Source organism: Abrus precatorius, unplaced genomic scaffold (genome assembly GCF_003935025.1).
Source record: "Abrus precatorius isolate BTA unplaced genomic scaffold, Abrus_2018 Scaffold5, whole genome shotgun sequence".
NCBI lineage: Eukaryota > Viridiplantae > Streptophyta > Magnoliopsida > Fabales > Fabaceae > Abrus > Abrus precatorius.
The window spans coordinates 4,297,164-4,324,586 of record NW_020874395.1 but is presented as its reverse complement, the minus strand read 5'-3'; the positions used below and the strand labels follow the sequence as shown (position 1 = coordinate 4,324,586).

Genomic DNA, 27,423 nt, shown 5'->3' with positions numbered 1-27,423 from the left:
GCGAAAAAGGAGACAAGAGAAGATGTACCAATGGTGACAAAATCGAAAGTTCTATTTCCACAACGATTGATGAGTAGCCAGAGAGACCCTCAGTTTAATAAGTTCCTTGGGATCCTCAGAAAGCTCCACATCAATATTCTTTTTGTTGAAGCCATATCACAGATGCCGAAATATGCTAAATTTCTCAAGGAGATGCTAAGCAACAAAAAGAAATTGGAAGAATTCGAGACAGTCAGATTGAATGAGGAGTGCTCAGCAATTTTACTAAGGAAGCTGCCGCCTAAGCTTAAGGATCTAGGGAGTTTTACAATTCCATGCACTATAGGCAATTCTTATTTTGATAAAGCGCTCTGTTATTTAGGTGCTAGCATCAATCTAATGTCATTTTTTATGTTTAAAAGGTTGGGTATGCGAAAACCCAAGCCAACTTCAATCTCTCTGCAGCTTGTTGATCGTTCAATAACGTATCCTAGGGGCATAGTGGAGGATGTCCTAGTTAAGGTAGATAAGTTCATGTTTCCTGCAGATTTCATTGTCCTTGACATGGAAGAGAATGACGAAGTACCCATCATACTAGGGGGCCTTTCCTAGCCACAGGAAAAACGATGATAGATGTTCACAAAGGGAAACTCACACTGAGGCTAAATGATGAGGAAGTTATATTTCAAGTTTGCAATTCTTTCAAGTACCCTTCTAGCCAAGAGTTCTGTCACTTTGTGAGCACTATAGATGTTGCTTCTCCCCCTCTAATTTATGTGAAGCATGGAATCACAAGAAAAAGGCCAAGGAGGAAGCAATATAAGAAGAAGAAAAGGCAAAAGCTTAAACCATCCATTAATAAGCCTCCTAATTCGAAGCTTAAATTTTCTTCTCTTTATTCTAATCCCCATCTTATGAATAATTTTTCTGATGTAATAGGTGTTGGGGAGGCAAAGCTGCTGGGGAGACAATTGCATATCAAGGGAGTCACCTCTGAGACTCATACCTTTTTTTCACCATGATTTAACAGGAACTTCAGGCTCGTAACGTTAAACAAGGGCTCCCAGGAGGCAACCTGTATCTTTTATTTTATTTTATTTTTATTTCTTTTTGTTTATTTTAATTTTTGCTATTTATATTTTATTTTTAGAATAAAGAATAAGCATATTGAAAGATTGCAAGAATGGAGTTGATTGTTCCCACACTTTTGAGCTCTAATTTGGAAGCACACTCGTGCTTATCACATACACGGTCGTGCATTAAGTCGCAGTTGTGAGAAAAAGCTTTACACCATTAGCATGGTCGTGCTCCCTCATCCAAAGCCGTCGCGCCAAGAATTATCAGGGAACCTCTTTCCTTTTTATTCAATTGCCCTCTTTGCATGCTTTTAAGTTAATTGCTTTCAAACATTTAGGACAATGTTTCGCTTTAAGTATGGAGGAGTAGTTCTTAATTATATGATTGTTATTTGCATGTTACTGAGCAAAGTGCCTATACTATTTTTTATGATAATTTAAAACTTTTTCCCTCATGGAATCCAATTTTTTCCAGATAGAAGAGCATGTTGAGTGATTATTATTGGCATTATACTTTCATTTGGAAACTAATAATTAGCTAGGTTCCTTACTTTTATGCTCTACATTAAACTTTAACCCACAAATGTGAGTTTTGAGTCTTAAAGAAAATTTTTATCTTAATTTAATTAATTGTACCACTTTCCTCATTGTTTTGTGTGATTATCTCCTTAGGTTTTGTGCTCTAGAACTTGACTTGGAACTGACTTAAGACTTCTCTTTTTAATTACATATTTTTAATATGATTGAGGCATAATAGGATTTTATTCTTGGCTTTTAGCATGTTTGAAATACAACTAGTTGTCCACTTTGAGCTTTATTGATTTTCTTAGTCTCTTGCATTAAATTTATAAAATATTTTAATGACCTTGAGTTTATGAATGGAGCAATTGAGTTGTTGAATTGTTTGATTAATTCTCCTCTATATCTCTCATATGCAAAAAGAAAGAAAGAAAGTATGAAAAAGAAAATGAAAAAAATAGAAAAAAGAAAAGAAAAGAAAAGAAAAAGGGTTATATATGATTGAAAAGAGAAAGGAGTAAAGATATTGTTCATATACAAAAATATAAAAATTACTCCAAGAGCTTCATTTGTAAACTTAGGGGATGTTTATAATTTTTATAATTTATTACCCCTTTGTATATCACATTTCTTTCATTTATCTCACCTCAAATTATTAAACCCCTTGGCCACATTATAACCTGAAAAAGACTTTATGATTTTTACTTGCATTTAATTTATTTAGTGGAGAGTCGGTTTATAGTCAAGCCTATGGTAGTACATTCTTCTTTAGGAGAATTGAGTGATATCTTATTTGTCCCTTAGTGAGGGAGGAAAGTAGAGCATCTCAGTTTGATGTTTGAGTGAAAAGTATGGAAATATAAGATTCTAATTGGGAATCCTTTTGATTGCTTATGCTCAATGATATTACTCTTGTTACTCTCTTTATCTCCTTATCTCAGGTTCTTTATGTGGTATTATGTTTTAAGTTATTATGTTACTCTTAATCAGCACTTTGCTTGAGAACAAACAAATAGATAAGTATGGGGGAGTTGATAAGTCTGTAATTAGGCCCTCTTTTACAGCCCATATATTCACATTTGATCTTTATTTTATTTGAGTTTTACACTAATTTATATATTAATTGTGCAATTTAGTATAAAGAGGCTGCAAGTGGATTTTGGGTGCATTCTGGGCCCAAATTGATGGAAGATTAGAGCTTCGCAGCAGTCAGCATGCCCAGACCCATTCAATAAGCACGAGGGTGCTTCGAGCTCATGCACAGCCGTGCTCATCTGCGAGAAGCCCATTTATGAAGAGTTTTTAGGATTTTCAAATCGTATAAAAGGGAAGATCTGAGGCACCATTGGGGAACACTGTTTTTACATCTTGGCTTTGGCTCTAAAATACATCTGATCCCGTCTCTCTTGTACGGGATCCTTGACATATGTTTGACAATACTTGGAGCTTCAAGCGATTGTACTTGAAGACCGAAAACACATCTCACACTCTAGTTTGCTATTTCTTTTTATTATGACTTTGTTTATAATTGTTTTAGTTCTTTTCTTTAGCATGAGTAATTAAGTCCATAGCTAGGGCTATGGGAACTATTGTTCATGAATTTATGAAATTTTGATATTTGATTTTAAATTTGATTTCCATCTTGTAATTAGATTTTATCCTATTGCGCTTCTTTCTTAATCCTAATTAATTATATCGTCAGATGACCGTACCTTGGTTAATTAATAGATCTATAGGGTAAAACGAGACAAAAGATTAAGTGGACCAAACCAATCTTTCTCTTCTAATCGGTATTAAATTAACAAATTCGTAGGCTCCTAAAGTTTTCTTAAATTAATGTCTTGCATGACCATTGGGGATGTCAATTTAGAGAAAAGAATATTAATATTGCATGACCATTGGATATTAATAGTATTCATATGAATGATTGGTAATCACAAGGAAATTGAATTTAGAGTTAAATAGAAAAATAACATAAATGATTGAATGAGAAAACTCATATGCTCTAGGTTCCTCTCCGATAAGTTTAAACAAGGCGTGCAATGTATTCCTTGCTCTTAGTTTTATAATTGATTTTATAAATTCTTATTTTTAATCAATCTCGTATCTTTGAAGATTAAACAATTGAATTAGGAAATTCCTAGTAATTGAAAATCAATCCTTGTGGAACGATATTTTAAGAACTTAATTTAAAAACCATTTATTACTTCTCGATGGGTATACTTGCCCTCCGAACATCATCGTAAAGTGTGCAATCATAGATTTACAATATTTATTCAATGTGATGAAAAATAAAAAAAAATAAAGAATAAACACAGAACTTACACTTTGTTTGGTTTGAAAAAATAAAAAAATAAAAATTGAATAAATTGTTAAGTTGTTTAGTATATGAAAGAAATATTAAAAAATGAAAAAGAAAAGAAAAAGGAAAATGGGAGAAGAAGAGTTTTGATGCAGGCCCATGTGAATTTTTTCTTTGTATTTTATTTTTACAATGTTTCAAACCATAAGAGTTATGTTTGTTGTGCTTTTTTTTTTCTTTCCTTATTTTTTTTCTCTACAATTTTCCTAGTAACAAACAAAGCATTAGTATTTAAAAGTATACAAAGCTTTTAAATAAAATTTACATTAAGAATTAAGATAAGTAATTAGATGAAGTAGACAAAGAAAGAATAGAAAAAGAGGAAGACAAAAGAGAAAAAGAAGAAGTAGATGATGAAAACAAAATTCTCATGAAATAATTGATGTATAAAGTGTTGATAGTTTAAGAACTTTAACCGAACATTTTTAATATTTATTTTTTTTCAATTTTCAAAGTTGTTGTCAATAAAAATAAAATTCTCATAAGATAGTTGATAATGTTGAGAGTGTCAACAATTTAAAGAGTTTTAACTCAATATTTGTAGCATTTGCTTCTTCTTTTTTTCTTAATTTACAAAATTGTCATTAATAAAAACAAAATTCTTTGCATCTTTAAAGCTTTGAGGAGAAAAATGAAAAATTAAAAACAAAAACACTCAAAGAATTATTCTAGTTCTTAGTTTTAAAATTTAAAAAATATATTTTTAAAAATAGTTTTTAAAATTTAAATTAACAAATAATTTTTTTATTTTAAAAACAAAATTATATTTAAAAAAGAAAAACAAACAGTTCTTAATAATTTTATAAATACTCTTCTTCTTATTTAAAAACTTTTAAACAAAGATTATCATTAAATAAATCTTCTCTTTCTTTATTTTATTTCTTAAAACTTAACTTTTGAACAACAAAAATTTTTAACTTATGTTCTTATTAAGTCTTGCTAAGCGTAAGTTATACCTGTGTGACTAAAAGATAAATTTTTGTTGTACATGTAATAGCTCAATAGCTAGTTACATTGTCACTGTTACAATAATATAAATATTTTAAAATATTTTAAATAAAAATAATAATTTTTAATATATTTATTATATTTTATAATAAAAAAATAATTCATATGTTGAACATACATTACACAAGGATGATTACTCTTATACATAAATGCATAAAAATAAATGTATACTAAAAATATTCAATCTCATGGTGCACTAATTAATTATAATGGAGATAAATGTGAAGTAAATTTATCTTTAGTATTATAAATTTAAATTTAAAATATTTATTTTTAAAAATTATGTAACCATTATTTTTAATTTAAAATTAATTTTACAATTCATTTAAGATTTTAGTTAAAAATAAAAAATATTTATACTAAGAAAAATTATTATTTATATAATTTTGTATAATAATTAAAAAGCCTTAAATTGTATGAACCAAGATTTTAGAAAAAAAACTACGTAAATATATTTGACTATCATTTTTTATTTTTAACTTATTTAGAGTCATTAACAAGGTTGATAGCCGTTAACTTATTTAGTTCTTTACTTCAAAATAATTATTATCTTTTTTTTATAAATAACATATATTTTATCATGTTTAAATTAGGTAGAATTATTATGTATAACAAAATTCTTTCTCTGATTATTTGACATAACTATATTCATTAAACTAAAATAATTATTATTTGGTAGAGTATTGAATTTTTTTTTTAAAAAAAACACTATTTTCATAATATGATTTTATTTATCACACTTGTAGTATTTTATTTTATTTTTCAATAATAATGACCAAACATTTAATATATTGTATGAGTATTCATAAATATAAATTAATTTTAAAATACTAATAATATAATTAATACAAAAACTTCAATAAAAAGTGATTTGTAATGAGTTTCAAAGGTGATTGGTGACACTTTCAACTTATTAATCTAGGATTTTATATCTTAACAACTCTCAAATTTAATTAATTTTAAGTTAATTAAGACTTGCATTTTTATTTTTTAATCTAGGCTTGTAATTTCAAATTTTTGGCCTCTACTTCAAGTATTTTTTTCCTTTTATCTACTAGGTTCGTGCTCTTTTTTCTTGAATCTTTTTGTTATATATATATATATATTATGCTTGACTTTTTTATAGAATTTTTAGGCTTTATGTTACTTTTTTTTTCATTTTTCGTTTAAGTAATTTCTCATTTTTCATCTCTTTTTAAGGCGTTTAAGTTTGTAAACTTCATCTTAAGTTCAAAGTTCACATGTCCAAAGGTTAATTTTTCACTAAATTGTGAGAAATCATCTTTGCTACTTGCATCTTCTTCATCATTAGAGTTTATATGAGTTTTCCATTATTCATATACCTATGAATCATCATCGCCTTCTCATTAGAAGCATCACCTTTATATATGCTTTTACACACTCACTCATATTATTTTCTAAGTCTTTGTCTTCTTTAATAACCACATTTTTTTTGTTCTTGCTCCATTCCCTTGTGCTTTTGTTGCATTTTTGTTCTTATTCCTTTTGATTTGATCTTTGTCTTCTCATTCCTTTTAATACTCTTCGTATTTTTTTCATCCTTTTGAACAACAGTTTTTGTTACTTCTTCACTCTCCTATTCTACTAACTTGGGATCAACAAATTCATATATTGGGTGTTTATAGTACACATGCATCTCACCATTATTTCTCCTTCATGCATTTGTCATATGATAAATCTAGATTTTGTTAGGTTTTTAGTTAGTTTTCTAGGATTGTTTTAATAGAAAGTATAGTTTGAAAGATAAAAATCTTATAAAAATATATAATTGTTCAATAAATTCAAATTTTATTTTTAGTAACTCAAATTATTTGGATTCAATAGTGTTCTTATGTAATTGCTATTATTGAATTAGTTTTGCAGGAGATTCTAAGAAAAAACTCATGAATTGGAAGTTTTAAGAGGTCAAATGAGTTTAGTGTAATCACTTTAGGTACAAAAAGTGAACACTCCAAAGGTGTAGAAGTCAATTTAGGTTGAGCATAAGCACTTTCAACACCAAAAGCATAAAGTGGGGCGTAACCTGCACGTATTCACTTTACATGTTGAAAGTAATTACTCTAAAGGCTTTTGAGGAGATATATGTTGTGTGTTAGCACTTTTCTCACTGAAAGTGAATGTTGCAAAATTGGAAAAGGTAGTATGTTCTGCATATAAGCATTATTTGTGCTAAAAGTGAGTATTGCAGAACTTGAAATGAAGAAATAGCATGTATGTAAACACTTTTCTCACTGTAAATGAAAGTTCCAAAGAAGAAATGTGAGGAATAACCTGCGCGTAAACATCTTTAGAACCAAGAGTGTTCACTACAGAGACTTTGATAGGGAATCATGATGCGTATTAACACTTTCATTGCTGAAAATGTTCACTCCAAAAGTTTTAACTTGCAAAACACCCTACGCATGAACACCTTTAGGGCCAAGAGTGTTCACTTCAGAGACGTAAGAAATAACTGACCCTACACATAAATACTTTTAATGACAAAAGTGGTTACGCCGGAAGCACAGGAAAGTTGTGAATAGCTTAAAGCTCGGATTTTTAGGGATCTTTTTTTTTTTTTCCTTTTCCATACTCTTAGAGAGTTAGAGAGAGAGATTTGGGGGCTAATTTTAAGGTTCAATTCTAATCAAGCTTGGGACTTGGATTCATTGAGATTTTATGCATATTCTCTTCTACTCTATCTTTCTCTCATCTTTCTAAAATGATGTTTTGATTTCTTTTTGTTAGGGATTGATAGATTCTATTTAGAAATTGTAAATTAATTGTGGATCTGAGTTTTAGGTTCTTGGTTGTATTGTTTCTTTCCTTAATGAAATTCTTGAATTAACTATTCAATTGAATTGAACTTAGAGATTTTACATCAATGGAAGTTAAGTGAACATCTTAGATTTGAATTGAATGTCAAGATTTATGATATCTTAAGAATAAGCATTCATTATCTTGTGATCTCTTAATTTCTCATTTTTAATGCAATGTTTGATTGATTTACATCTAAAGAATTAGGATAATTGAGTCAAGGTATTGAACTTTGATTAACCTAGTGAAATTAATTATTAATCAATTAAGGCACTTAAGAATTCAGATCACATTCAATTTTACAATTGACGAATAGGTAAAATCATCCTTAACCTTAATTGCCTAGCAATCTCATTTCTGGAACCTTCATTTGTTGCTATTTCCTTCTATTTTACTGCACTTTTATGTTATTGTCTTAAATATTTCAAACTTTATCAAATTTTGATTAGCTCAAATAGTTTATAATCTTGCAAATTGGTAATTGATTGTATCAATCTCTATGAATGATACTCAAAACTCATAATTTTGTATTTTATTATTTGCTACAACTATCAAGCACACTTGCTAGATAAATTGCAAAGCAAACATCATCTCTAAAAAATTAGCATTTGACTTCAATATCCTTGATCTTGTGTGTAATTTTTTTATTGGGTTGCAACCAAAACACATTTTTCACTTTATCATAGCTTAGTACATGGCAAAATTTATTGAAATTGAAGACATCCAACATTTCATCATTTGTTTCGAACCAAACTTCAAAATTTTCTCCATACTCTCACCTCAATGATGTATGAGAATTGTAATAAAATTCATTCTACATGATAAAATACACTTAAATTAATTAATAAATAAAATAAGCACATGTATAAAAATCCATCACTAAAAAACTATTATAATTTAAAAACCTAAAAACCCTTAAGGGATCACAATCGACCTATAATAAGTACAAATTGTGATTTTTCTACATATAAACACTCAGTCACACACATAAAAAAGAAAAAACCAAACGACCAAAGTAAAATAAGAGGACCTCTGTAATGGGAAAGACCACAGTACTCTAAGAAACCTTTAGATTATAAGTAAAAGATGAAAGTGAGCATAGTTAGGTACCTTTCTTACCACCAATAAATGATTGATTCCTTCTATCAAATGACGTGTAGTAGCAAATATTGTTTCATACAAACTAAATGGATAAAAATTAAATTAAATAAGCATGAATGGGTCATTCAAAGGAGAATACCAAAGAATGTGAATGAGGTTAGGTGTAATAACTTAATTTTTAAAGATAAAATTAAACTTTTATACTAACACACAAATACAATATTGTTTAGAGTTCACCTAGATGTTTAGGTGTCACAAATCAGCACTTTGTTACTTATTTTTAACGTTAAGAACTAAATTAACTCATAATTATTAATTTTAATGACTAACGTTTCAAATTTAAAATTTAATAGACTTTTTTTTTACTAACCTTACATATTTCAAGGATTAAATAAAAATTTACTCTATTATAAATACTTAATAACTTGATATCTTAACTTGTGAGAGGACTAAAATATAGATATAATAACATTAAAAACTTGTTATAATTACTCATTTTGCTTATTCATGAATAATTTATATGAAATGCTAATTCATGTTAATTATAATTTTTTTTGAATATATATATATATATATATATATATATATATATATATATATATATATATAGAAAGAGAGAGGGAGAGGGAAAGGGAAGGAGATATCTGTAACGCAAGTGGAATAAATATTCGTGTAATAATTCTAGTAATATTAATTACATTAATTTTGTGTGTGTTAAATAATATTAATTATAATAATATTTATTATAAATAATAAAATTATTATATATATATATATATCAATAAAATTACTAAATTAACTCTATTTTGGGTGAGAAAAATTATGCTTGGACTACCTTACTTTTAATAAGGTTAAAATGTAAAAATTAAATTTAAATTAGGATTGACTAATATTATAATAATATTAAAATTATTTTATAAAAAATATAGTATTCAATTATTTTAAAATAAAAATTTTCTATTAAATAAAAATAAAATTTTTTTAAAAAATATTATTGAAAATAAAACTAATAACTATAAAAAATTAATAAAAAAAGTGCAACTCAACAAAGAATAAAATAATTCTTATATATATTTTGCATTTACAAATGAAAACTCAAATATATATAAAAAAATTATATTAACATTAAATATAAGACATATGTATATAAATATAATACATATAGTTTTTATACCAAAAAATAAAATACGTAAAGTTTTAAAATTATTTTAAATAATTATAAAGTAGAACACTAATTCATAACCTGCGCCTTACTCTAGTTTATAAACAATAATTATTAAAATATTATTTTCATTAATTAAATTAATTTTACTACTTTTTAGAAAAAATAAAATTTTATATTTTTAATTTTTTTTCTTATTTACGAATATTTACAAACAGAAAAATAATACACCAACCACTTGGTAATTTTTTCTTAAGTAATAAGGTACAACAAGTATATGACTTAAAGAAAAAATAGCAATTTACCTAAAAGAATATTAAAAACATATTCTTTAATATACTGAATATTTATATTATTAATTAAAATTTATTAAAAAACAAAAAAACGTTAATCTTATTCATAATTTAATAATTTTTAGTCATATTTTTATAAGATTTAATAAATAATTAAAATATTTTAAAAAGAGGTAGAGAGATGGAGAAATCCCTAGAGCGGATGGGCCCTGCGCATGCAAAAGCCCGCCTACTGCAACAACAGCAAACGTGAAACAGAGTCTTGAAACATCCTTTGACGACCAAAGGAGGCCATTTTCATGTCATAATTTCGGATATTTTGAGGAATGATCTAGAACCTTACCCATTCTGAATTCCCACGTGTGTCCTCTCGTCTCCTCGCACGCGCGTTTCATCTCAACTCATAGAGGTCTCATTTCTTCTTTTATTGTCGCACCTCATATTCATCCTTACAATTTCTATTGTTTTTCATTCCATGACTATTTTGGCTTTTAGCTAATACGATCTTCAATTTGGGTATTTAGCAGCGTTCGTAAGTTTGATAGCGATTAAAGAAGGGGTTTGTATAAGTTCTCGGTAATGTTTAAGTTATGTTGTGTTATTGGAAATTGGAAATGAACTAGACCAGCAATTTTTTAAAAGGTTCTTCAAATTGGGATTTTTTTTTTTTTTTTGGTTAATTCATATGCAGATAAGATTCTGGAAAATTTGTTTGTTGGGTGTTATTCAGTTACTGAAATTGACACTTTTTTTGAGTTACATGATGTTCTGTATTGAACAACCCCCTTTCCTGTTGGGGCAAATTCCGAAGTGGGAGGCTTTTTTTTTTTTTTTTTTTTTGAAGTTTTATGATTATCCTGATTTTGCTTAAATAAAATATGAATTTCATTCGAATATAGAAAGAAGGATTACAGATGAAAAAAGTGACAGGGATGATAGTTGAAATGAATTTGTTGAGTTTTAAGTATTTTGAATTCCAAGTGATTTGCATCCCTAATTCCTTGTTTCTATCTTTACTTTCTGTTTGTTGATTTTCTTTGTCTTTGATGGTTATTTACACTTTCTTTTTTCTTTACGCTCTTTGGTTACTGGAGCTACAGTGTTGTTCAGTATGGCCACAATTTTGTTTAGAATTTTTTAGAGAAAATAATCTTGAGAAATGTGTCTGAATTGAAGGTTTATAGTTTGGTGATGAAATTAACTGGCTCTTTGTGCTCAATAATTTGCTATATCATTTAAGGTTAATTGTGTTGCATAGTTACTTTGCATGATATCTGAAATCTTAATTCATGATTCATTTCTTTTTGCGTAGTTCCCGGTAATTTTTAAGGGATATTCCAGCTAAAATGATCTGACTTAAAGCATGTTTTTGTGAAGTGCAGGCATGTAAGTGTGAAGTTTGAGGTCCCAGTCCTATTTGACAAAAATGAACATCCAAGTTGCTGCTAGCCAGCCTGGGATTTATACCAAAAATGTATCTCATTTGCGCCATTTTCATTCTAGACCATGTACATTACCGATGGTGTTCAACCCTCTCTGTGTGACTTCCCTGAGCATTGGAGCTAAACCGTCATCTGTCCAGCAATGTCTGCCTATCCTTAAATTTCGGCAACCTCTACACGTTTGTTTGGCTGGTGGACAAGGAATGATGGAAAATAATGGGGTAATACACCTTCACACAAACTACATTATAACTTTTTGCTTTATAAGACGTCAGTGGTTATTTTGTTAAGTGCTTAATTTTCCTTTAGATACTCAATGAGAAAACTTCTTGATAATTCTTCCCTTAAGTTATTGATTGGATTTTCGCCAAATCTGTGCTGCCTCATGTAGGATATTTCTACTGTCACTTCTACTAAGAATTTGATTGTTTAAAAGTTTATTACAATTAATTTTGATAAAATTAATTTCAAACCATTGAATGTAATTGGTTATGTGCTAAAATTGATCTCAGCCATAGATTTTTATTAGAATGTTTGTTTTTCATTCGAAAATATGAGAATTGATTTTGGAACAGTAAACCAAAATCGATTTTATACCCAAAACAGGCAGATGAATTATAATAAGCACTCCCTTTCTTTAAATACATTTGTAGTTCTGTAGTTTGGGTTTGAATTGTTCTCCAATTACTAAACACTAATATTGTAATTAGGATTCCCAGCGAAAAGCTCTTGAGAAAGCTATGGAACAACTTAAGGGACAGTCAATAGAGGATATGTTACGACAGCAAATGCAAAAAGGAGGAAGTGGGGGCAAGCCTCCAGGAGGACGGGGTGGCGGCGGCAGTGGCAGCAGCCCTGGTGGATCAGATGAAGGAGGCTTTACTGGGATGTCAGATGAAACTCTTCAAATTGTTTTAGCAACAGTTTGCTTTTTATTTCTGGTAAACTCTATCTCTTGTGTTACATGAATTGTGTATGGATCTCTGCTTCCCTATGCACTTACTCATTAGTTTTAAGATTTCTTTATTGTGTTTGAATAATGAAGCAAAAGCTTGAAGTAATGTTGCTAAACTGACAAATGGTAGTTAATTCTGTGTGACTGTATTTAGACTCAGTCTGGACAAGCTTCTCAATAAATTCTTATAGAAAACAAATATACAGAAGTAAAATGACTTAAATTTTTCTCATAAACTAATATCAACTTATGTTCTACTTTTTTAGAAGTCATCTTATTTAACTTTTCTAAAACTTAATGTATATAAGTTAATTTTAACATATTAGAGAAATTTTATTTATATTACTCCTTTATTTTCTTTTCCTAGAAATACTTATAAAAAAAAATAGTAAAATGAATCAAATCTCTCTCGTAAGACATAAGTTAATATTAACTTATGCTCTTCCTTCTACTTTTTTAAAAAATTTCTCATTTAACATCTCCAAAACTTAAGTTTATAAATTATTTTATCTTAAAGATAAGTTTTATTCATATTAACTTCTTTGGCTCAATTTGGATAAACTTCTTAATAAATACTTACACGAGAGACAAGTCAAAATAAAGTAATAAAAGAAATCAAAATCTCTCATGAGTTAAAATTAACTAATGTGTCTTTTTTTCTTTAGAAGCTCTATCATTTAATCCTTCTAAAACTTAAAGAGATAAGTTAATTTTAACTTGTAAGAAAGTTTATTCATTTTTCATATTGTTTTTCTTTTCTTATAAAGACTTATCCATAAGTTTATCCAAACTAGGTCTTTAATTGAAGATATGACTGTAAATACATTTTACATTAGAATAAACAACTGGCACCTGGAACTGATTTCGTAAGTCCTTATAATGCATGAGGTTGTTGAGCATGAAATATGTTCTTATGCAAATCCCTGGTGATATTTAATTAATTTAGACATGATTATTTGAATAACAAAGTTGATAGGATGTATGTGCCATGTCTCATTGGTTAACATCCTACATCTTTTCCAGTATATGTTTGTCATCAATGGCTTAGAACTTGCAAAGCTAACTAGGGACTTCATCAAGTTTCTGTCTGGTGGAGGCCAAAGTGTTCGATTAAAGCGAGCCACATACAAGTGGGTACGATTGTACAAGAATATCACAGAGAAGAAGGAAGTTGACAAGAATGGGTTGGAGAAGAAGGCCCCCACATGGTGGTTCAATCCTGATTTCTTCCGAGGTGTCCTTAGGCATCACATGAAATCAAATTCAGATGAATAATTTTTCATGATTTTGTATCCACTCATATAACCTATTATGTTTTTCTTTAGGACAAAAGGAGCACATTCAATATCATTCTTCGGTTGCTTGATTCACAAAACACCATTTGAGAGTAACTAGTTTAAGAAGAGGTTAAATAAAATTATCGTAGTTTTTTGGCATTATTTAAAGGTCACGGACAATCTAGTTGCAGGATTGATGAACAGGCGCATCTTAGGTTTTGCAAGATTATTTGCTGTAATTATGCTGATTTTTCTTGAAGTTAGTGTTTATTAGCGCCCCCCCAGCATTTCTTTTGTTTTGAAAAGTATGTTTACATTGGTTACTTTTTCTGCGTTGTTAAACTTCATCGCTTATTATTTAATTTAAGAAACTCGCATCAATATCAGTGCACATTGCCTGGCTAAACAGTTTCATTTGAAAGAGCTTTTAGAAAACGGGACTGTCCATGAGTTTTTTATACTTTTTAAAATAGTTTACAAGAATTTTTTTTTGGTTCATTTTAATAAACTTCATGATTAAATTTCCATCGTAAATGTTCCTATAAACAAGTGTTTAATTAAGCTGCTTATTCAAATGATTGTACACACTTAAAGGTCATTCAAACAAATTGAGATTAATTTTACAATAATGTTGAAACAATGTCAACAAAAATTTTTAGCAAGAAAAAATTGTACCAACAATTTACATGCTTCCTCAGTTGAACAAAAATATTGTATACTATTAATAAGTTTTATGCTAAGTAAATTTGCCACATGATTAAGAACATTAATTATATTTGATTCAGAACATTCTAGAACTAAAGTAATGCCTTCTTTCAAGTCACTATTTTATGCTTCAAACATCCAGCCTGAACAAAATTAAGGGTTTGTTTAGAGCACCGTTAATGGTGCTACAATAGCACAAAAAGACGTTTTCTCTACTACCTTTTTCTACAAATAGAAGAACAAGACACGTTAGACTGAGTTGCTATCTCCCACGTCAATTTGATAATTGTCATGACTTCAACTTAACGTAGTGAAACTGAATTTCTAATGAGACACTAATTTAAGATCATGTAACAAACAACATAAAATCAAGATCTTTTCATTTATGTTTTATTATTCATACAAAATTCACAAAAAAGAAAGAGAGTTGAAATAATGAGACTCCATGACATTACAATAATGAAGACCTCATTCTAAATATCTAAAAAACTTTGAATGCAAGATGCATCGGAGTATACTGAAAAACCGTTTCTTGCATACACTTCGGACTGAAATTTAGTCTAGATTCTAGCAGAGCCCTCTCCACTGTGTTTTAGCATGTATTCTTTCTTCATTTCCTCCAAAACAGAATCATTGGTGCTGTAAAGAAATTACAGAGAGGTATCAATTTCTCATTCACAGCAGTGTGTAGGCAATTAAGCTGATGATAATGGCAGCAAGAGAGACAACAGAAAATCAAATTTCACACGAAGAACAAGCATGATAAACAATAATTAATGCTAATATTGACTGGCATTTCTCCACCTAGGTCAGAGACTCGAAATGGAAATTAAGTAAATTTTACTTAGGTCTCGGAACAAAAGCGATCTAAGCAGTGAAACTGTATTGACAGAAAGCACACAATAAATGGATATGGAGTTCCCAGTTCCATCACCTCTTCACGCAAAAGAAGTACGAGGGACCACAATCAGTTTATCATCAGGCTAGTATGCTATGAATCTGTTATATGTCAAATTTGTGTTTCCATGATTTCAAAATTACCAAAGATGAAACAAAGAAAAGAAAGAGTGAGTACTATTTAGGCAATCTAGAATTTTGGCTCGCACAAATGAAGTCATGTAAACCAAATCATGCTTAAATTGTCTTATAAAAATCTTTACACAAACTAAAATATCACTAGAAGATTGGAATTTCAGTTGGTAATCCACCCAAGCACAAACCTAGACACTAATCATTGGGAGGTAATATATGCACCTAAAATCAGTTGCCAAAGTACTTTGAGCCCCATTTGCAAAATAGAGTGAGCAAAACAGGTAGTTAGGTTATTTCTATTTCACATTTTTGTGAGATTACTTGACCATATATAAACTTCATCTTAAGCTGTGAATGAGCAGTAACTACTAACTAGGCATTATGCTAAGGTATCTTTGGGAGAGGAGTTTTAGAGGAAAAGGGAAGGGAGGACAATTATTTTTTTAAAATTAAGTGAAATTATATACTGGTTATATAAATAAATAAAAAGATTAGGACACTAAGTTTCTTCTAATCTATTCTTTTATTTATTTTATTTTAAAAATTATCAAATGAGACAATACTTGTTGAAAATGATAAAACATGCCCTCCCTTCCCTTCCCTTCCAAAATCCCACTCCTATAACATTGACCTTAGATGTGTTGTTAGTTCAAAAATAAGGATAATTCATAATCATCAATATCATTATTTTTAACCACCATGAATGGTTCAAAATGCAGTATTTTTTGCTGTTTATTCAAGTAGCTTGCAGAAAGACAGATTTAGCCTGCAGATATCCCAAGATGCATCCATCCAGTGTATGTGTGTAACATTCCTCTAACCACAGAATAAGTGGAAGGTTCAGAAATATCCATGGTTAATATCAGACAAACATATGGCAAGACATCGTTGGCCAAGGGCTACCATTTCTGCATACCAGTGAATGAAACCTAAATGACTTCTATTAATTGTTGGACTTCATGTATCTGTGAATATACCAAACAAGCGAATCTAGAAAAACATCGTTTCTCAGTCACACTAACAGTTGGAAATTGGAACAATATAAAGTTTACAAAGCACTGAAACACTGCCAGATAAAAGTTGTAGTCCTCAAGGAATGGTCACTTTGCCCTCTAGGACCTCATATATGGTATAATTGTTATTAGTCATTCTGGATCTATTTGAGAGTTAAGTTTTGGAGAGGAAGAGAAGGGAGGGTAATTTTTTATTTCTTATTAACATTCTCTAGTTTCATACTTTTTTGGATATAAAAGTCATAAAATGATAAATTAATATACACTTAATGTGCCAATCTTTTATTTACTTTTATAAATATAATATATCTCTTTAAATTTGAAAACAAAATATTTGCCCTCCCCTTCCTTTTCCTCCAAAATTCAACTCCCAACATCAAGGACTATTGACTAGAAAGCATTTTATTCGTAGTATAAATGTACATTGACAACACAAGGATATTAAAGACTACATTTATTACAAACATTCTTATACATATCATAGAATGTATGAACAGATGCATTTAACTTGGATGAATGGAATTGACAACCATCCAAGAATTGAATCAAAGGAATCAAATCAATGATTCATTTCATAACAGAGCTTACAATTGATGCAGACAATCATTCAATTCTTTAGCTTGTCGGCGACATTGCCAAACAACTGAAAATGTTCTCCCCGAAGCGCATTCAGCATATTTCGCTGTGTAATGATCACACTCTTTCAGTGCCTTCTGCTTCATTTTGCTGCGCAAAGCTGAAAAATTGATAATATACATACACATTAGTCTCACTTTAAAGAAACTTCAGAAAAATAAAATAAAAAAAGAAGCTTGATCTTATTCTTAATCATTACACCACTTTTGGTATCATATGAGAATGGCCCATTTGAATTAAACTCACGATTAATGCAAAGGGTATGCATTTCTTCTTCCAAAATCAAATTTTTGCTATTATTTGTGAGAAATCAAACGGTGGGTTTAGGGTTTATAGGTGAAGTAAATAGGTAGTACCTTCTTCCACTTTCTTCTTGACGTGATTCTCGCGTGCGTCTTGAATGTAACCCATTGAAGTTTTAGGTTGTTCGTCTAACACAGCCGATTCACTAAACAATAGCTCGTTGCAGCTTCAAGGGAACAGGTGTTCAAGTGAAAAACACAAATGAATAAATAAAAATTAAAAAATAGAAAAAATGTGTGTGGTACTTGGTTTTGGTTTGTTTGTCGTCGTGACTTGGGAAGAACACTTCCTTATTTTTCTAATATATGTGTGAGAAAATTACAAAATGTATAAAAAATATTTTTTTTATTTTTTTATAAAAATAAAATAGAACATTTTTTATTTTTATTATAAAAAATAAATAATAGATTTAAGATGTATTAATTGTTAATTTTTTTATATTATTTTTTTATTAGAATTATTAAATATACAAATTACTAATTATATTATTTAATATTATAAATACTTTTAAAATAAAATTTATATTTATAAAAAATATAATAAAATTAATTACTTTCTTTAGTTTTAATGATTTAATTTTTTATTTTTTATAAAAAGACTGGAGAGAGTATATTTTTAAAATATTTATGAGATGGTAATGTATGAATTAATTTAATTTCTAAATTTTTAAAATTTTAATTTAGTTTTATTTGTGTTAAAATCTAGTAAAACAAGTTTTTAAATATTTGGGCTAAACATTAGCCCAATAACTAGACAAACAACATAATTTAGCAAAGAATGATGTGTGGACTTGTCAATAATTATATTTTTATTAAATTTTTTCTTAGACTATTTTTAGTATGATTATTTTATTATTAATTTAAGGTGTCTTTTTACTATTCGTATGTTATTTTATAATTATTTTTCATTGTAAATATTGAATTAATTTTTAAATTAAAATAAAACATTATTAAGAAAGAATCGAACCAACTTTGAAGTAGTTATAAAAAAAATTATTTATTGTTTTTTTTTCCTCAAGAACTAAAGACTCGTTTGAAAAAAGTTTATAAATAGATTATAATTCTCATAAGTTATTTTTAATTTATTTTAATAAAATTTATTATTAAATTTAAGATATAATTATTATTTTAAAAACTTATAAAATAAATGATTAAATAAACTATTATCCAAACATATCTTAAATAATAAAAAAAACCAGATGAATTCACGATATTAATAAGAATTATGTTATCTACAGTAATTTTTTTCTTATTGAGACGATGAATAAGTTCCTTCAATATCTTATATACTTTTTTTACCTGTGTATTTTGATCTCAATAATCTAGATATTACTTTTCATAAACATGTTATCCTAACACAAAAGTAATTACCTTTTATTTTATTTTTCTAATCTTTATCCTTTGTTGCTTTGGTTAGTTCTTGCCCCTAGAACTATCGTGTATAAACCTCTTAAAAATTTCATAAGAGAAACAGAAATTTTCATCAAATTTTATTTATCACGAGACTATAATTTTGATAATATATATATATACTACACAAGATTATGGCAGTTTACTGTTTGAATTATCGTCTGATTAATTTATTTTGCTGTCAGTTATTTCCTTGTCGATAATTTTCTATCCAATTTATTTCCTCAACCACTTGTTTGTCAAATGGTTATGTTTCATTTCTTGTCAAAGTTTATTTTCTGACCTTTTTTAATAAAAAAAAATGCATATGTAACATTAAAGAACCTTAACATCATATTTTAATTAATTTATAATTTATTGGCATTAATTTTAAGTATATAAAATTGCTAAGTTTTGAATATAATAAACATTTTAAAAAACTCATGTTAGGCATTTTCATTAATTTTATAAAGTTGTCTGCAAGGTGCAGTAGCACTAGGTTTTGTTGAGTGCTTTTTGTGTTTGTGTTTCTATTCAATTCAAACAGATTACAAAAGGCAAACACTTACTCGTCAACCTCACGCAAGTGATTGCCATCTGATAATCTTCTTCACTTCACTTCACTCAACTGTGAAACCTTCTTTGCTTAATGGATTCTCATTCTCACATCATCGCTTGGTTTGCTTTTTTTCTCTCTCTCTCTCTCTCTCTGTTTCTCGTAACTCTCTTTCTCTCTCTTCACTCACCACAACAGTGACACTTCAGGGGCTCCGGCGAAGATGGGCAACTGGGAATTGGCAACAACGAAGAGAAGGAATGGGTTTGCGTCGTTAAAGCCCTTCAATCTCACCGTCTTCGCTCCGTCGTAGCTGGCAGCAGAAACTCCCTTGCCATTTGTGATGATGGCAAAGTAAGTTTTTCTTCTTCAATTCGTTGAAAACAAAGGTGGGTATATCTCAAAATCTTATATATATATTTGTGGGGTGTTGTTTTTGCTGTAGTTGTTCACTTGGGGTTGGAACCAAAGAGGTACACTTGGACACCCTCCTGAGACCAAGACTGAAAATGTTCCCAGCCAGGTTAAGGTTCTTTCCAATGTTAAAATTGTTCAGGTATTTATTTGTTCTCTTCATTTCCATTTTCTTAATGATGTCTGTTTTTGGTTGTGTTGTTGGTGTTTGGTCTATATATATCTGGGTGTGTGTGTGTGTGTGAATTGATGGTTGAGTTGTGGTTTGTGTTAGGCGGCTATTGGTGGGTGGCACTGTTTGGCTGTCGATGATCAGGGAAGAGCGTATGCCTGGGGTATTCATTTCATTTTCACACTACACAATTCTTTTACTATTTCCTATAACAAGAGTATTCTTCAAATTAGAATTAACGTAATTCAAAGTCGTAATGTCATTAAACATAATAAAGTGTCTTTTCATTTTCCACTTTGACGATCATATGGCCTCCTTTTGTTTTTTTATATAGTTTCTCATCTATACTTGATTTGGTCTCTTATTAGTTGAATTAGTTTTTGGACTAAGGGTGTGTTTGGGTAAACTACTTAAGCAGGAACTTTTTGAAATTCTAAGAGCAAACGTAATTGATGCAGGTGGAAATGAATATGGGCAGTGTGGCGAAGAACCTGAGCGCAAGGATGACACGGGTAGACCTTTAAGGAGAGATATAGTGATCCCTCAGCGCTGTGCTCCTAAGCTTGTTGTTCGCCAGGTAACTTATGCATTCAAGTGCTATGCAATGATGGAACAAAAATGATTTGCCGTTGTTTTGTTAAAGAGCTAGTCCTACTTTTGATAAACTCTAAATGAAACCATCGAAAAGGAGTTTGATGTAAATGGAATCTTAGGAGACTTTGTTTTTGAAAGAACAATATGGTGTAATTTAATCCATGTAGCTTTGTTGTTGTTATTGTTCAATTCCCATATAAGTTTAGTAAGATATTAGACTAGACAATGATTTGGTTTCCAGATGTTTAAGTTGCTCTTGCTTGTTTCTTAACCAGCTACGACAGGGGAAAAAAGTGTTTATATTTCTTAAGTTTAAACCAAATTACAGCTCCTGATATGTTGGAAAGCAATTGATGCATCTGAGATTCATTGTGCTTATTGATCCATGTAAGGGCGTCTGAGGCATGTTCAAGCTAAAGTGGGTTAAACTCTAATAAGCAATACACCTCTAAATTTATAATTTTTTAGTTGACCTATTCCTAATTTTATTTTAAATGTTTAAGTTAATTTTTAAACTTGAAATTTGTGAGATGTGCTCCGGCCATAGCAGGGGTAAGTCTATAACCTTTTCTTCAGCCAGTGATGTGACGGTACAAAAATTATTTTGTAGCTACAGAAAGGTTTAGTTGTTCCTTTCAGATTACTATGTATGTGGTGCATTTAGGTGGCATGTAATCCGAATTGGATTTGGTGTTGTGAGCTTAACTGGCTTGATAAATTTAATTTAATTCTTTTTCTAATCAAGTCATTATGCAATAAATGTAGTCCTACAGTGTTTGGACTTTGGGTTTGTATAGGAAATTCTATGTCTTTATTTTAATCAGTGCATCATCTGCATATTCAAGTTCATGGCTTTTGCTTGTTTGTTGTTTGATATTTTTCTACTTGCTGGTTGGTGCAGGTTGCAGCTGGTGGAACTCATTCAGTGGTACTTACCCGTGAAGGGCATGTTTGGACATGGGGTCAGCCTTGGCCTCCTGGTGACATGTAATTCTTTTTTGGGGGAATAAAATAATACTTATTGTGATGAAGGCAATGAATTGTAAAGAAAAAGGTGGATAAAGAATCTTCCTATATAATGAACAGAACAGAAAACACCAAGGAAAAATATAAAATGTGATTAGGCGTCCCAAATTCCTAATTAAATACCCATTAAAAGGGTCATGTGCTTCACCCCAAACAAATAGCAAATGCCCAGTCTTTCTCAAATAAAGTGACATGTCAAAGAAGCCTCCTTAAAGATACTAGAGTTCGGCACCAACCAAATGCTCCAAATTGTAGTGTAGATTTATTTCACTTTGATCTAAAAATTTGGCCTCTTTACCTGTACCAAAAAATAGTTAAGCTTGATCCAGCATTTTATTTTCTTGGGGTTATTTACACAATTATGTCACTTTTTCTGAATGTGAACTTAAATTTTCATATTAAGATGCTTTTTTTCATCTTAGGTAACTAAACAGTTTCTACTTTATGCTGTCTTCTAAATTTTTTGCTTTATCTTGTAGAAAACAGATTTCAGTCCCTGTTCGGGTGCAAGGTCTTGAAAATGTGAGGCTCATTGCCGTTGGAGCATTTCATAATTTGGCTCTTCAAGAGGATGGAACTTTATGGGCATGGGGTAATAATGAATATGGACAACTTGGAACTGGAGATACCCAGCCAAGATCACAACCTATTCCTGTTCAAGGGCTTTCTGGACTTACTTTGGTTTGTTTCTCATTCTGCAAAATCATGTTAATTTCCTCTTCTCTTTTGTGTCAGCAGACAGAATGATATAATTTGCTGTATATACAAATGATGCTAATTTCTGTTTGAACCAAGAATATGAAATTCCAAGATGGTTTGTAGAACTCTACTCTTAATTTTATTAGCAAGTGACACAGTGGATTTCATGTGATGCTTCAGCAAAGAAAGCACAGTAATTTTAGTAGCTTTTATGCTCATAGCCAGCTTTATGAGCTTCATAACATGCCCTGTTTGTTCTGACGGGATATTTTTATGCACATGGTAACTGTGCGATGTTATTATCTATTAATGAATGCAATACTATGTGGAGTTCTGTTTTTATGCCTACTGACACATAGGAATGAGCATGTATGTATATAAGAATTTATGTGATGAATTTTATGACGGAGAAGCAATGACAAATAATTGCTCAAGGATCATATGAAACTTAACAACATAGGAATTAATATGATGTATAGAAAAAAATGGCAAATATGACTATCTCCTAACTGAACAAGGTTAAAAGTTGGGAAAGATCAAGATTGGAACAGGAAAGATGTGGATATGGGTTTTTGGAGGTAATCCCTTTATAGATATTGATCGCAACATTTCTGACTCTTTCTTTGATATTGCTACCTGAGTCCTTTTGTATTTCCTATTTTTCCTTGCCAAGCTGAGGATGTTATTTAAGTTGTGTAGCAAAATGGTCTACACATTATGAACAGATTGTGCTTTGATACCTTTTCTAATGCTTCAAGAAACACAGTTGGCCCAGAGGCAGCATGAGGAATAGATTGTTTTCACCATGTTCTATACAAAACGTTAAAACATGAAACAAATTCGAAACAAGGTAACTCTTTTGTAATTATTTGCAGAAACAGGAAATGAAGAGAGAATGTCATCTCAAACCAAACAGATCCTTAGTTGTTGAGATATATATTTTGCAGATATAGCTGAATATGCTTTAACAATTCATGTTCTTCAAAATCAGATGTATCATTCAGAATGTAGGCATATATCATTTTTATGATGTGTGTGGATGAATTATCTAATTTCTTTTCGTAATCTGTTTGGAACTCTAGGTAGATATTGCGGCTGGTGGATGGCATTCTACTGCATTGACAGATGAAGGAGAGGTTTGTTTTTATGGGATCTATTAGGTTTGCGGTTTGTTTTTATGAAATCTATTGGGTTTAAATTTAAATGTCAAGAAATCCATGTAAAATATTTGGTGTCCATGTTTAACACTTGTGTTTAAACCTTTTATTTTCCTTTTTCTTCTGAAAATAGTTGTTATAGCTGAAAACCATACATGCATCATTTTTTCTGGAAACAGATTTTGTATTATAGTATTAGCTGCATGGTTGACATTTCATTGTTTAGTTTTTTTTTTTTTTCCCAAAGGAGATGCAATTCACATGATCTATGCATATGTGTTTCGGCTTTGTTGTCATAAAGTCAGTGGCAAATAATAATATCTTGATCTTGCATTGCTCAATGCACCCATATTTTCTGTGATTGTTAAGCGAGTAGCATGTTACTGGAACATCATCATTCAATTGAAAGGGAAAAAGCAATATAATATAAAGTGGAAGATATTATTGACGTTAGTGCATATATCTGAGCTGTAACTTCTAGTTTAGGTGCCAACTATGAAGCCAAATAATTAGTTTGCAAATTTAAGTAACTATTAAGTTAAACTAAAGGTGGGACTGTAAGCAATGAATGGAGATAAGCAATATGCTTAGGACACTCATTTGGTTGATAGTGAATACCTTGGCATATGCATAAAATCGGGATTTGAAGAGCCAAAGATTCTTGGTGGATTTTTGATGGCCACATTTTTCCTGTGAGAATAGACTATAATGTTATCTTTGTTCTGAAATTTGTTTTAGGTATATGGCTGGGGAAGGGGGGAACATGGCAGGCTTGGATTTGGTGATAGTGACAAGAGCAGTAAAATGGTACCCCAAAGGGTTCAACTTTTAGCTGGGGAAGATATTGTTCAGGTACTCTCTCTTTAACTACTACTTTCTTGATCAGGTTAATCTAAGTATGGAGCATTGGTGTCATGGCTAAGAAAAGAAATAATATCAATGGTCACTCTCTAACCTTCAATTTAGTTTAAATATTTTGACCTTCAGGAATGACCCATCCAAATGATGAATTTTTTTGTTATAACCACCTTATCACTCATAATCATTAGCTTTCATTGAATGACAAATTCCCAACTACTTTTTTTATGGGATATCTGTTTTTATTCTGAAACTGTACTTGTTGCAGATTGTTAGTGTAATTATCTTTCCTCATCATAACCAAAAACCATGTACCATAAGAAATTGATATAACCTTCTAGCATCAATTTTTTAAGCTTGAGATATGTCTACATTATATCTCACTTGATATTATTGGTGTTCCAAAATGGAGAACCAAAATATCCAAAATTATGGAAAGATATACTGTTGTGAGAGTATAACTTGGCATCCATATTGTTTGCTTTGTATCTCCTACTAATCATCACATCTATTTAACTAGGGGGTAAAAATGGAATAACTGAGAAACTTTTAAAAATATTATAAAAAGGGTTATATAAAGTTTATCTATTTTTTTGTTTGAGATGAAGTTTATTGGTTTGTGGACAGGTGTCCTGTGGAGGTACTCATTCAGTTGCATTAACCCGGGATGGGCGCATGTTTTCTGTAAGTATTTTGTCATCTTAATTGTCTTGTCTTTGATTTGATCAAATGATAGTATCCCTCCAAAAACATTTATAATGATCATTATCAATAGGAGTGTAAATGAGTTGAACTACTGATGAACTATTCACGGTCGACTTGTTAAACGGTAGGCTAAGTTTATTTAATTAAATAAGTAAGCTCAAGTTTAAAGTTAGGTTTAATTATTTAAATAGGTCAATATCAAAGTTTGCAAGCTAGACATTAATAACTCGCATATATATGCATATTTATAATTTATTTATTATATTTACTCAATTTATATTTTTTTTATTATTATCATTATGTGTATATTATTTATCTAATTTAAATTTTCAAGAGTTGTATTTTAAAATAAATGACCATAATTTTTTAAAAAAACATATACCAAAATAAAATTTTAGCTTAATTAAGTTTTTAATTCTTACAAAAGTTGCACAATTTAGACTTAATCCTTATAAATTTTTTTGTTAGGATATAATTTGTACTTTTCACAAACTATTGTTTTTAGTCTGTTTAACTAACGTCATCCATTAAAATACTATTGAATGTCAATTTTTGGTTAGACCACATTATAATTCTATTTTATCTTGTTGTGCATCAAAGGTGGAATAGAATAAGAGTTTATCCTACTTTTATCTTTTTTTTTTGCTTTATTCAACTCTCATATTTTATCCTTTTTTATTTATTCAATTAGTCGGACTCTATAAGATTATAAGATTTTTTTTTACTTAAAACATTTTTGGTCTTTCAAAATGTAACTTTGTTTTAAGTAAAATGTACTACTCAGCTTTTAGAGTTGAGTTTTTTTTTTTTGGTAAGCAGAGTTGAGTTTAAACAACTAATAATAATAAGATTTTGTTGAAAAATAAACATTTATCATACTTTTATATCTTTAATGCAATAAATGTATTATTTTTCAATAAAAAATTACCCTTTTGGAGTATTTAAACTCGGTCATAAGTATTGAAGTTAACAAAACTTTTTGTTTTAATATTCCCACTTTAAATTTTTTGTTGTAGCCCTTACATTTAACATTAACATTACGCATTTAATTCTAAAGTTTATTTGCTTAACTATTTGCAGTTTGGTAGAGGTGATCATGGACGTCTTGGATATGGGAGGAAAGTGACCACTGGTCAACCAATGGAGGTTCCTATAGACATCCCTCCTCCAGAGAATCTGAGTGACAGTGCAACTGAGGGACATTGGATAGCTAAATTTGTTGCTTGTGGTGGCCGCCATACTTTGGCAACTGTAGAATGGAAAGAAGATGAATCTAAAGATTGACTCATAAATTATAAGTAGATGAGCCTAATCACTGATTTCAACTCAGTTCAGCTCATTCATGTGTCCCCTCTGATATTACAATCTTGTCTTTGTATAAATCGTACATGTCACACCAAAACAATACTCATTGTAGTAATGATGGGGTTTGCTTTTTCATGCTCCTAATTTGCATAATCACTTACACCACAAACACACACAGTATGTGTCATGGTAAATGGTTATAAGTGATCTTAGAATACTTGTTAAGGAATACAAAATAAGTTCTTATTAAAAATGTTATTAAAGGCTCATTTGTTGTGCTTTTTTATGTATTTTTAATATTTTAGACTGTCTTAAGGATATTGATTAACATGATTCGTTTATATACGATGTGTGATATAGTTTTAATAAAGTGGAAGATAATTTTCATTTTGTTAACTTCAATTTTAAGAGTTGATTTTAAGTATTTAAAAATAATAAGTGTTTATTGAAAATTTAGTATTTTTTATATTCTTAAATTCTTGATATAATAACTGGGTTTTTTATATTAATTTTTTTTTTTTTTAGTTGTCTATTTTTTAAAGTTGGGGTTAACGTTTTTTATAAATCAAAATGTTTTTTTTTTCTTTTTACCCATAATTAAAAATACTCGCACAATAAATAAGATCTTTGTTGACAATGTTGTGAAAACTTTTTTGTCCATGAATGGACAACAGTGAGGACATTGATTGACAATTCATTAGTCCAATTGTTAAATTGTGATTGAATCGATAATAAATATAGTTATTATTATATAAAATATTAAGTAATAAATTAATAAAATATAGAAAAATTATTTTGAATAAGTAAAATTTTAAATTTACTTACAAAATGACTATATTATAATTCAATAATAGCAATTCACAAGTCAG

At 29.5% G+C, this 27,423-nt stretch overlaps 4 protein-coding genes across 6 annotated transcripts; 3 read left to right on the top strand and 1 right to left on the bottom strand.

The window, feature by feature from the left end:
- Positions 1 to 30: 30 nt before the first annotated feature.
- Positions 31 to 591, top strand: LOC113866529. Its single transcript, XM_027501357.1, has one exon. It carries the CDS (start codon positions 31 to 33, stop codon positions 589 to 591), a length of 561 nt encoding a protein of 186 aa, XP_027357158.1.
- Positions 592 to 10,512: 9,921 nt separating this feature from the next.
- LOC113867557 lies at positions 10,513 to 14,290 on the top strand. Of its 2 annotated transcripts, none has more exons than XM_027502948.1 (4): positions 10,513 to 10,726; positions 11,700 to 11,980; positions 12,470 to 12,700; positions 13,738 to 14,290. In XM_027502948.1, exons 2-4 carry the CDS (start codon positions 11,744 to 11,746, stop codon positions 13,987 to 13,989), a joined length of 720 nt encoding a protein of 239 aa, XP_027358749.1. In that variant the 5' UTR covers positions 10,513 to 10,726; positions 11,700 to 11,743; the 3' UTR covers positions 13,990 to 14,290. The 2 variants fall into 2 exon arrangements, with proteins under 2 accessions (XP_027358749.1, XP_027358750.1); XM_027502949.1 differs by lacking the exon at positions 10,513 to 10,726 and adding an exon at positions 10,747 to 10,893 and having other exon boundaries at positions 13,738 to 14,271.
- A 913-nt stretch (positions 14,291 to 15,203) lies between these two features.
- LOC113868067 (uncharacterized protein DDB_G0275933) lies at positions 15,204 to 17,934 on the bottom strand. Its single transcript, XM_027503627.1, has 3 exons — positions 17,734 to 17,934; positions 17,330 to 17,477; positions 15,204 to 15,335 (listed from the first exon to the last, which is right to left on the bottom strand). Exons 1-3 carry the CDS (start codon positions 17,786 to 17,788, stop codon positions 15,257 to 15,259), a joined length of 282 nt encoding a protein of 93 aa, XP_027359428.1. The 5' UTR covers positions 17,789 to 17,934; the 3' UTR covers positions 15,204 to 15,256.
- Positions 17,935 to 19,567: 1,633 nt separating this feature from the next.
- On the top strand, positions 19,568 to 26,821 carry LOC113867328 (ultraviolet-B receptor UVR8-like). Of its 2 annotated transcripts, none has more exons than XM_027502584.1 (11): positions 19,568 to 19,746; positions 19,834 to 19,978; positions 20,070 to 20,180; positions 20,313 to 20,373; positions 20,669 to 20,787; positions 21,706 to 21,791; positions 22,310 to 22,511; positions 23,612 to 23,665; positions 24,425 to 24,538; positions 25,172 to 25,228; positions 26,330 to 26,821. In XM_027502584.1, exons 1-11 carry the CDS (start codon positions 19,718 to 19,720, stop codon positions 26,531 to 26,533), a joined length of 1,182 nt encoding a protein of 393 aa, XP_027358385.1. In that variant the 5' UTR covers positions 19,568 to 19,717; the 3' UTR covers positions 26,534 to 26,821. The 2 variants fall into 2 exon arrangements, with proteins under 2 accessions (XP_027358385.1, XP_027358386.1); XM_027502585.1 differs by having other exon boundaries at positions 19,586 to 19,746; positions 21,706 to 21,766; positions 22,342 to 22,511; positions 26,330 to 26,801.
- The last annotated feature ends 602 nt before the right edge of the window (positions 26,822 to 27,423 follow it).

Coding starts and splice junctions, on each gene's coding strand:
- LOC113866529 (XM_027501357.1), top strand. CDS start 31: ATGGTGACAAAATCGAAAGTTCTATTTCCACAACGATTGATGAGTAGC.
- LOC113868067 (XM_027503627.1), bottom strand. CDS start 17,788: ATGGGTTACATTCAAGACGCACGCGAGAATCACGTCAAGAAGAAAGTG. Junction 17,478..17,733: donor CAAGAAGAAAGTGGAAGAAG/GTACTACCTATT, acceptor TCAATTTTTCAG/CTTTGCGCAGCAAAATGAAG. Junction 15,336..17,329: donor AATGATTGTCTGCATCAATT/GTAAGCTCTGTT, acceptor ATTTCTTTACAG/CACCAATGATTCTGTTTTGG.
- LOC113867557 (XM_027502948.1), top strand. CDS start 11,744: ATGAACATCCAAGTTGCTGCTAGCCAGCCTGGGATTTATACCAAAAAT. Junction 11,981..12,469: donor GAATGATGGAAAATAATGGG/GTAATACACCTT, acceptor TATTGTAATTAG/GATTCCCAGCGAAAAGCTCT. Junction 12,701..13,737: donor CAGTTTGCTTTTTATTTCTG/GTAAACTCTATC, acceptor CATCTTTTCCAG/TATATGTTTGTCATCAATGG.
- LOC113867328 (XM_027502584.1), top strand. CDS start 19,718: ATGGATTCTCATTCTCACATCATCGCTTG. Junction 20,181..20,312: donor CCAATGTTAAAATTGTTCAG/GTATTTATTTGT, acceptor GGTTTGTGTTAG/GCGGCTATTGGTGGGTGGCA. Junction 20,788..21,705: donor CTAAGCTTGTTGTTCGCCAG/GTAACTTATGCA, acceptor TGGTTGGTGCAG/GTTGCAGCTGGTGGAACTCA.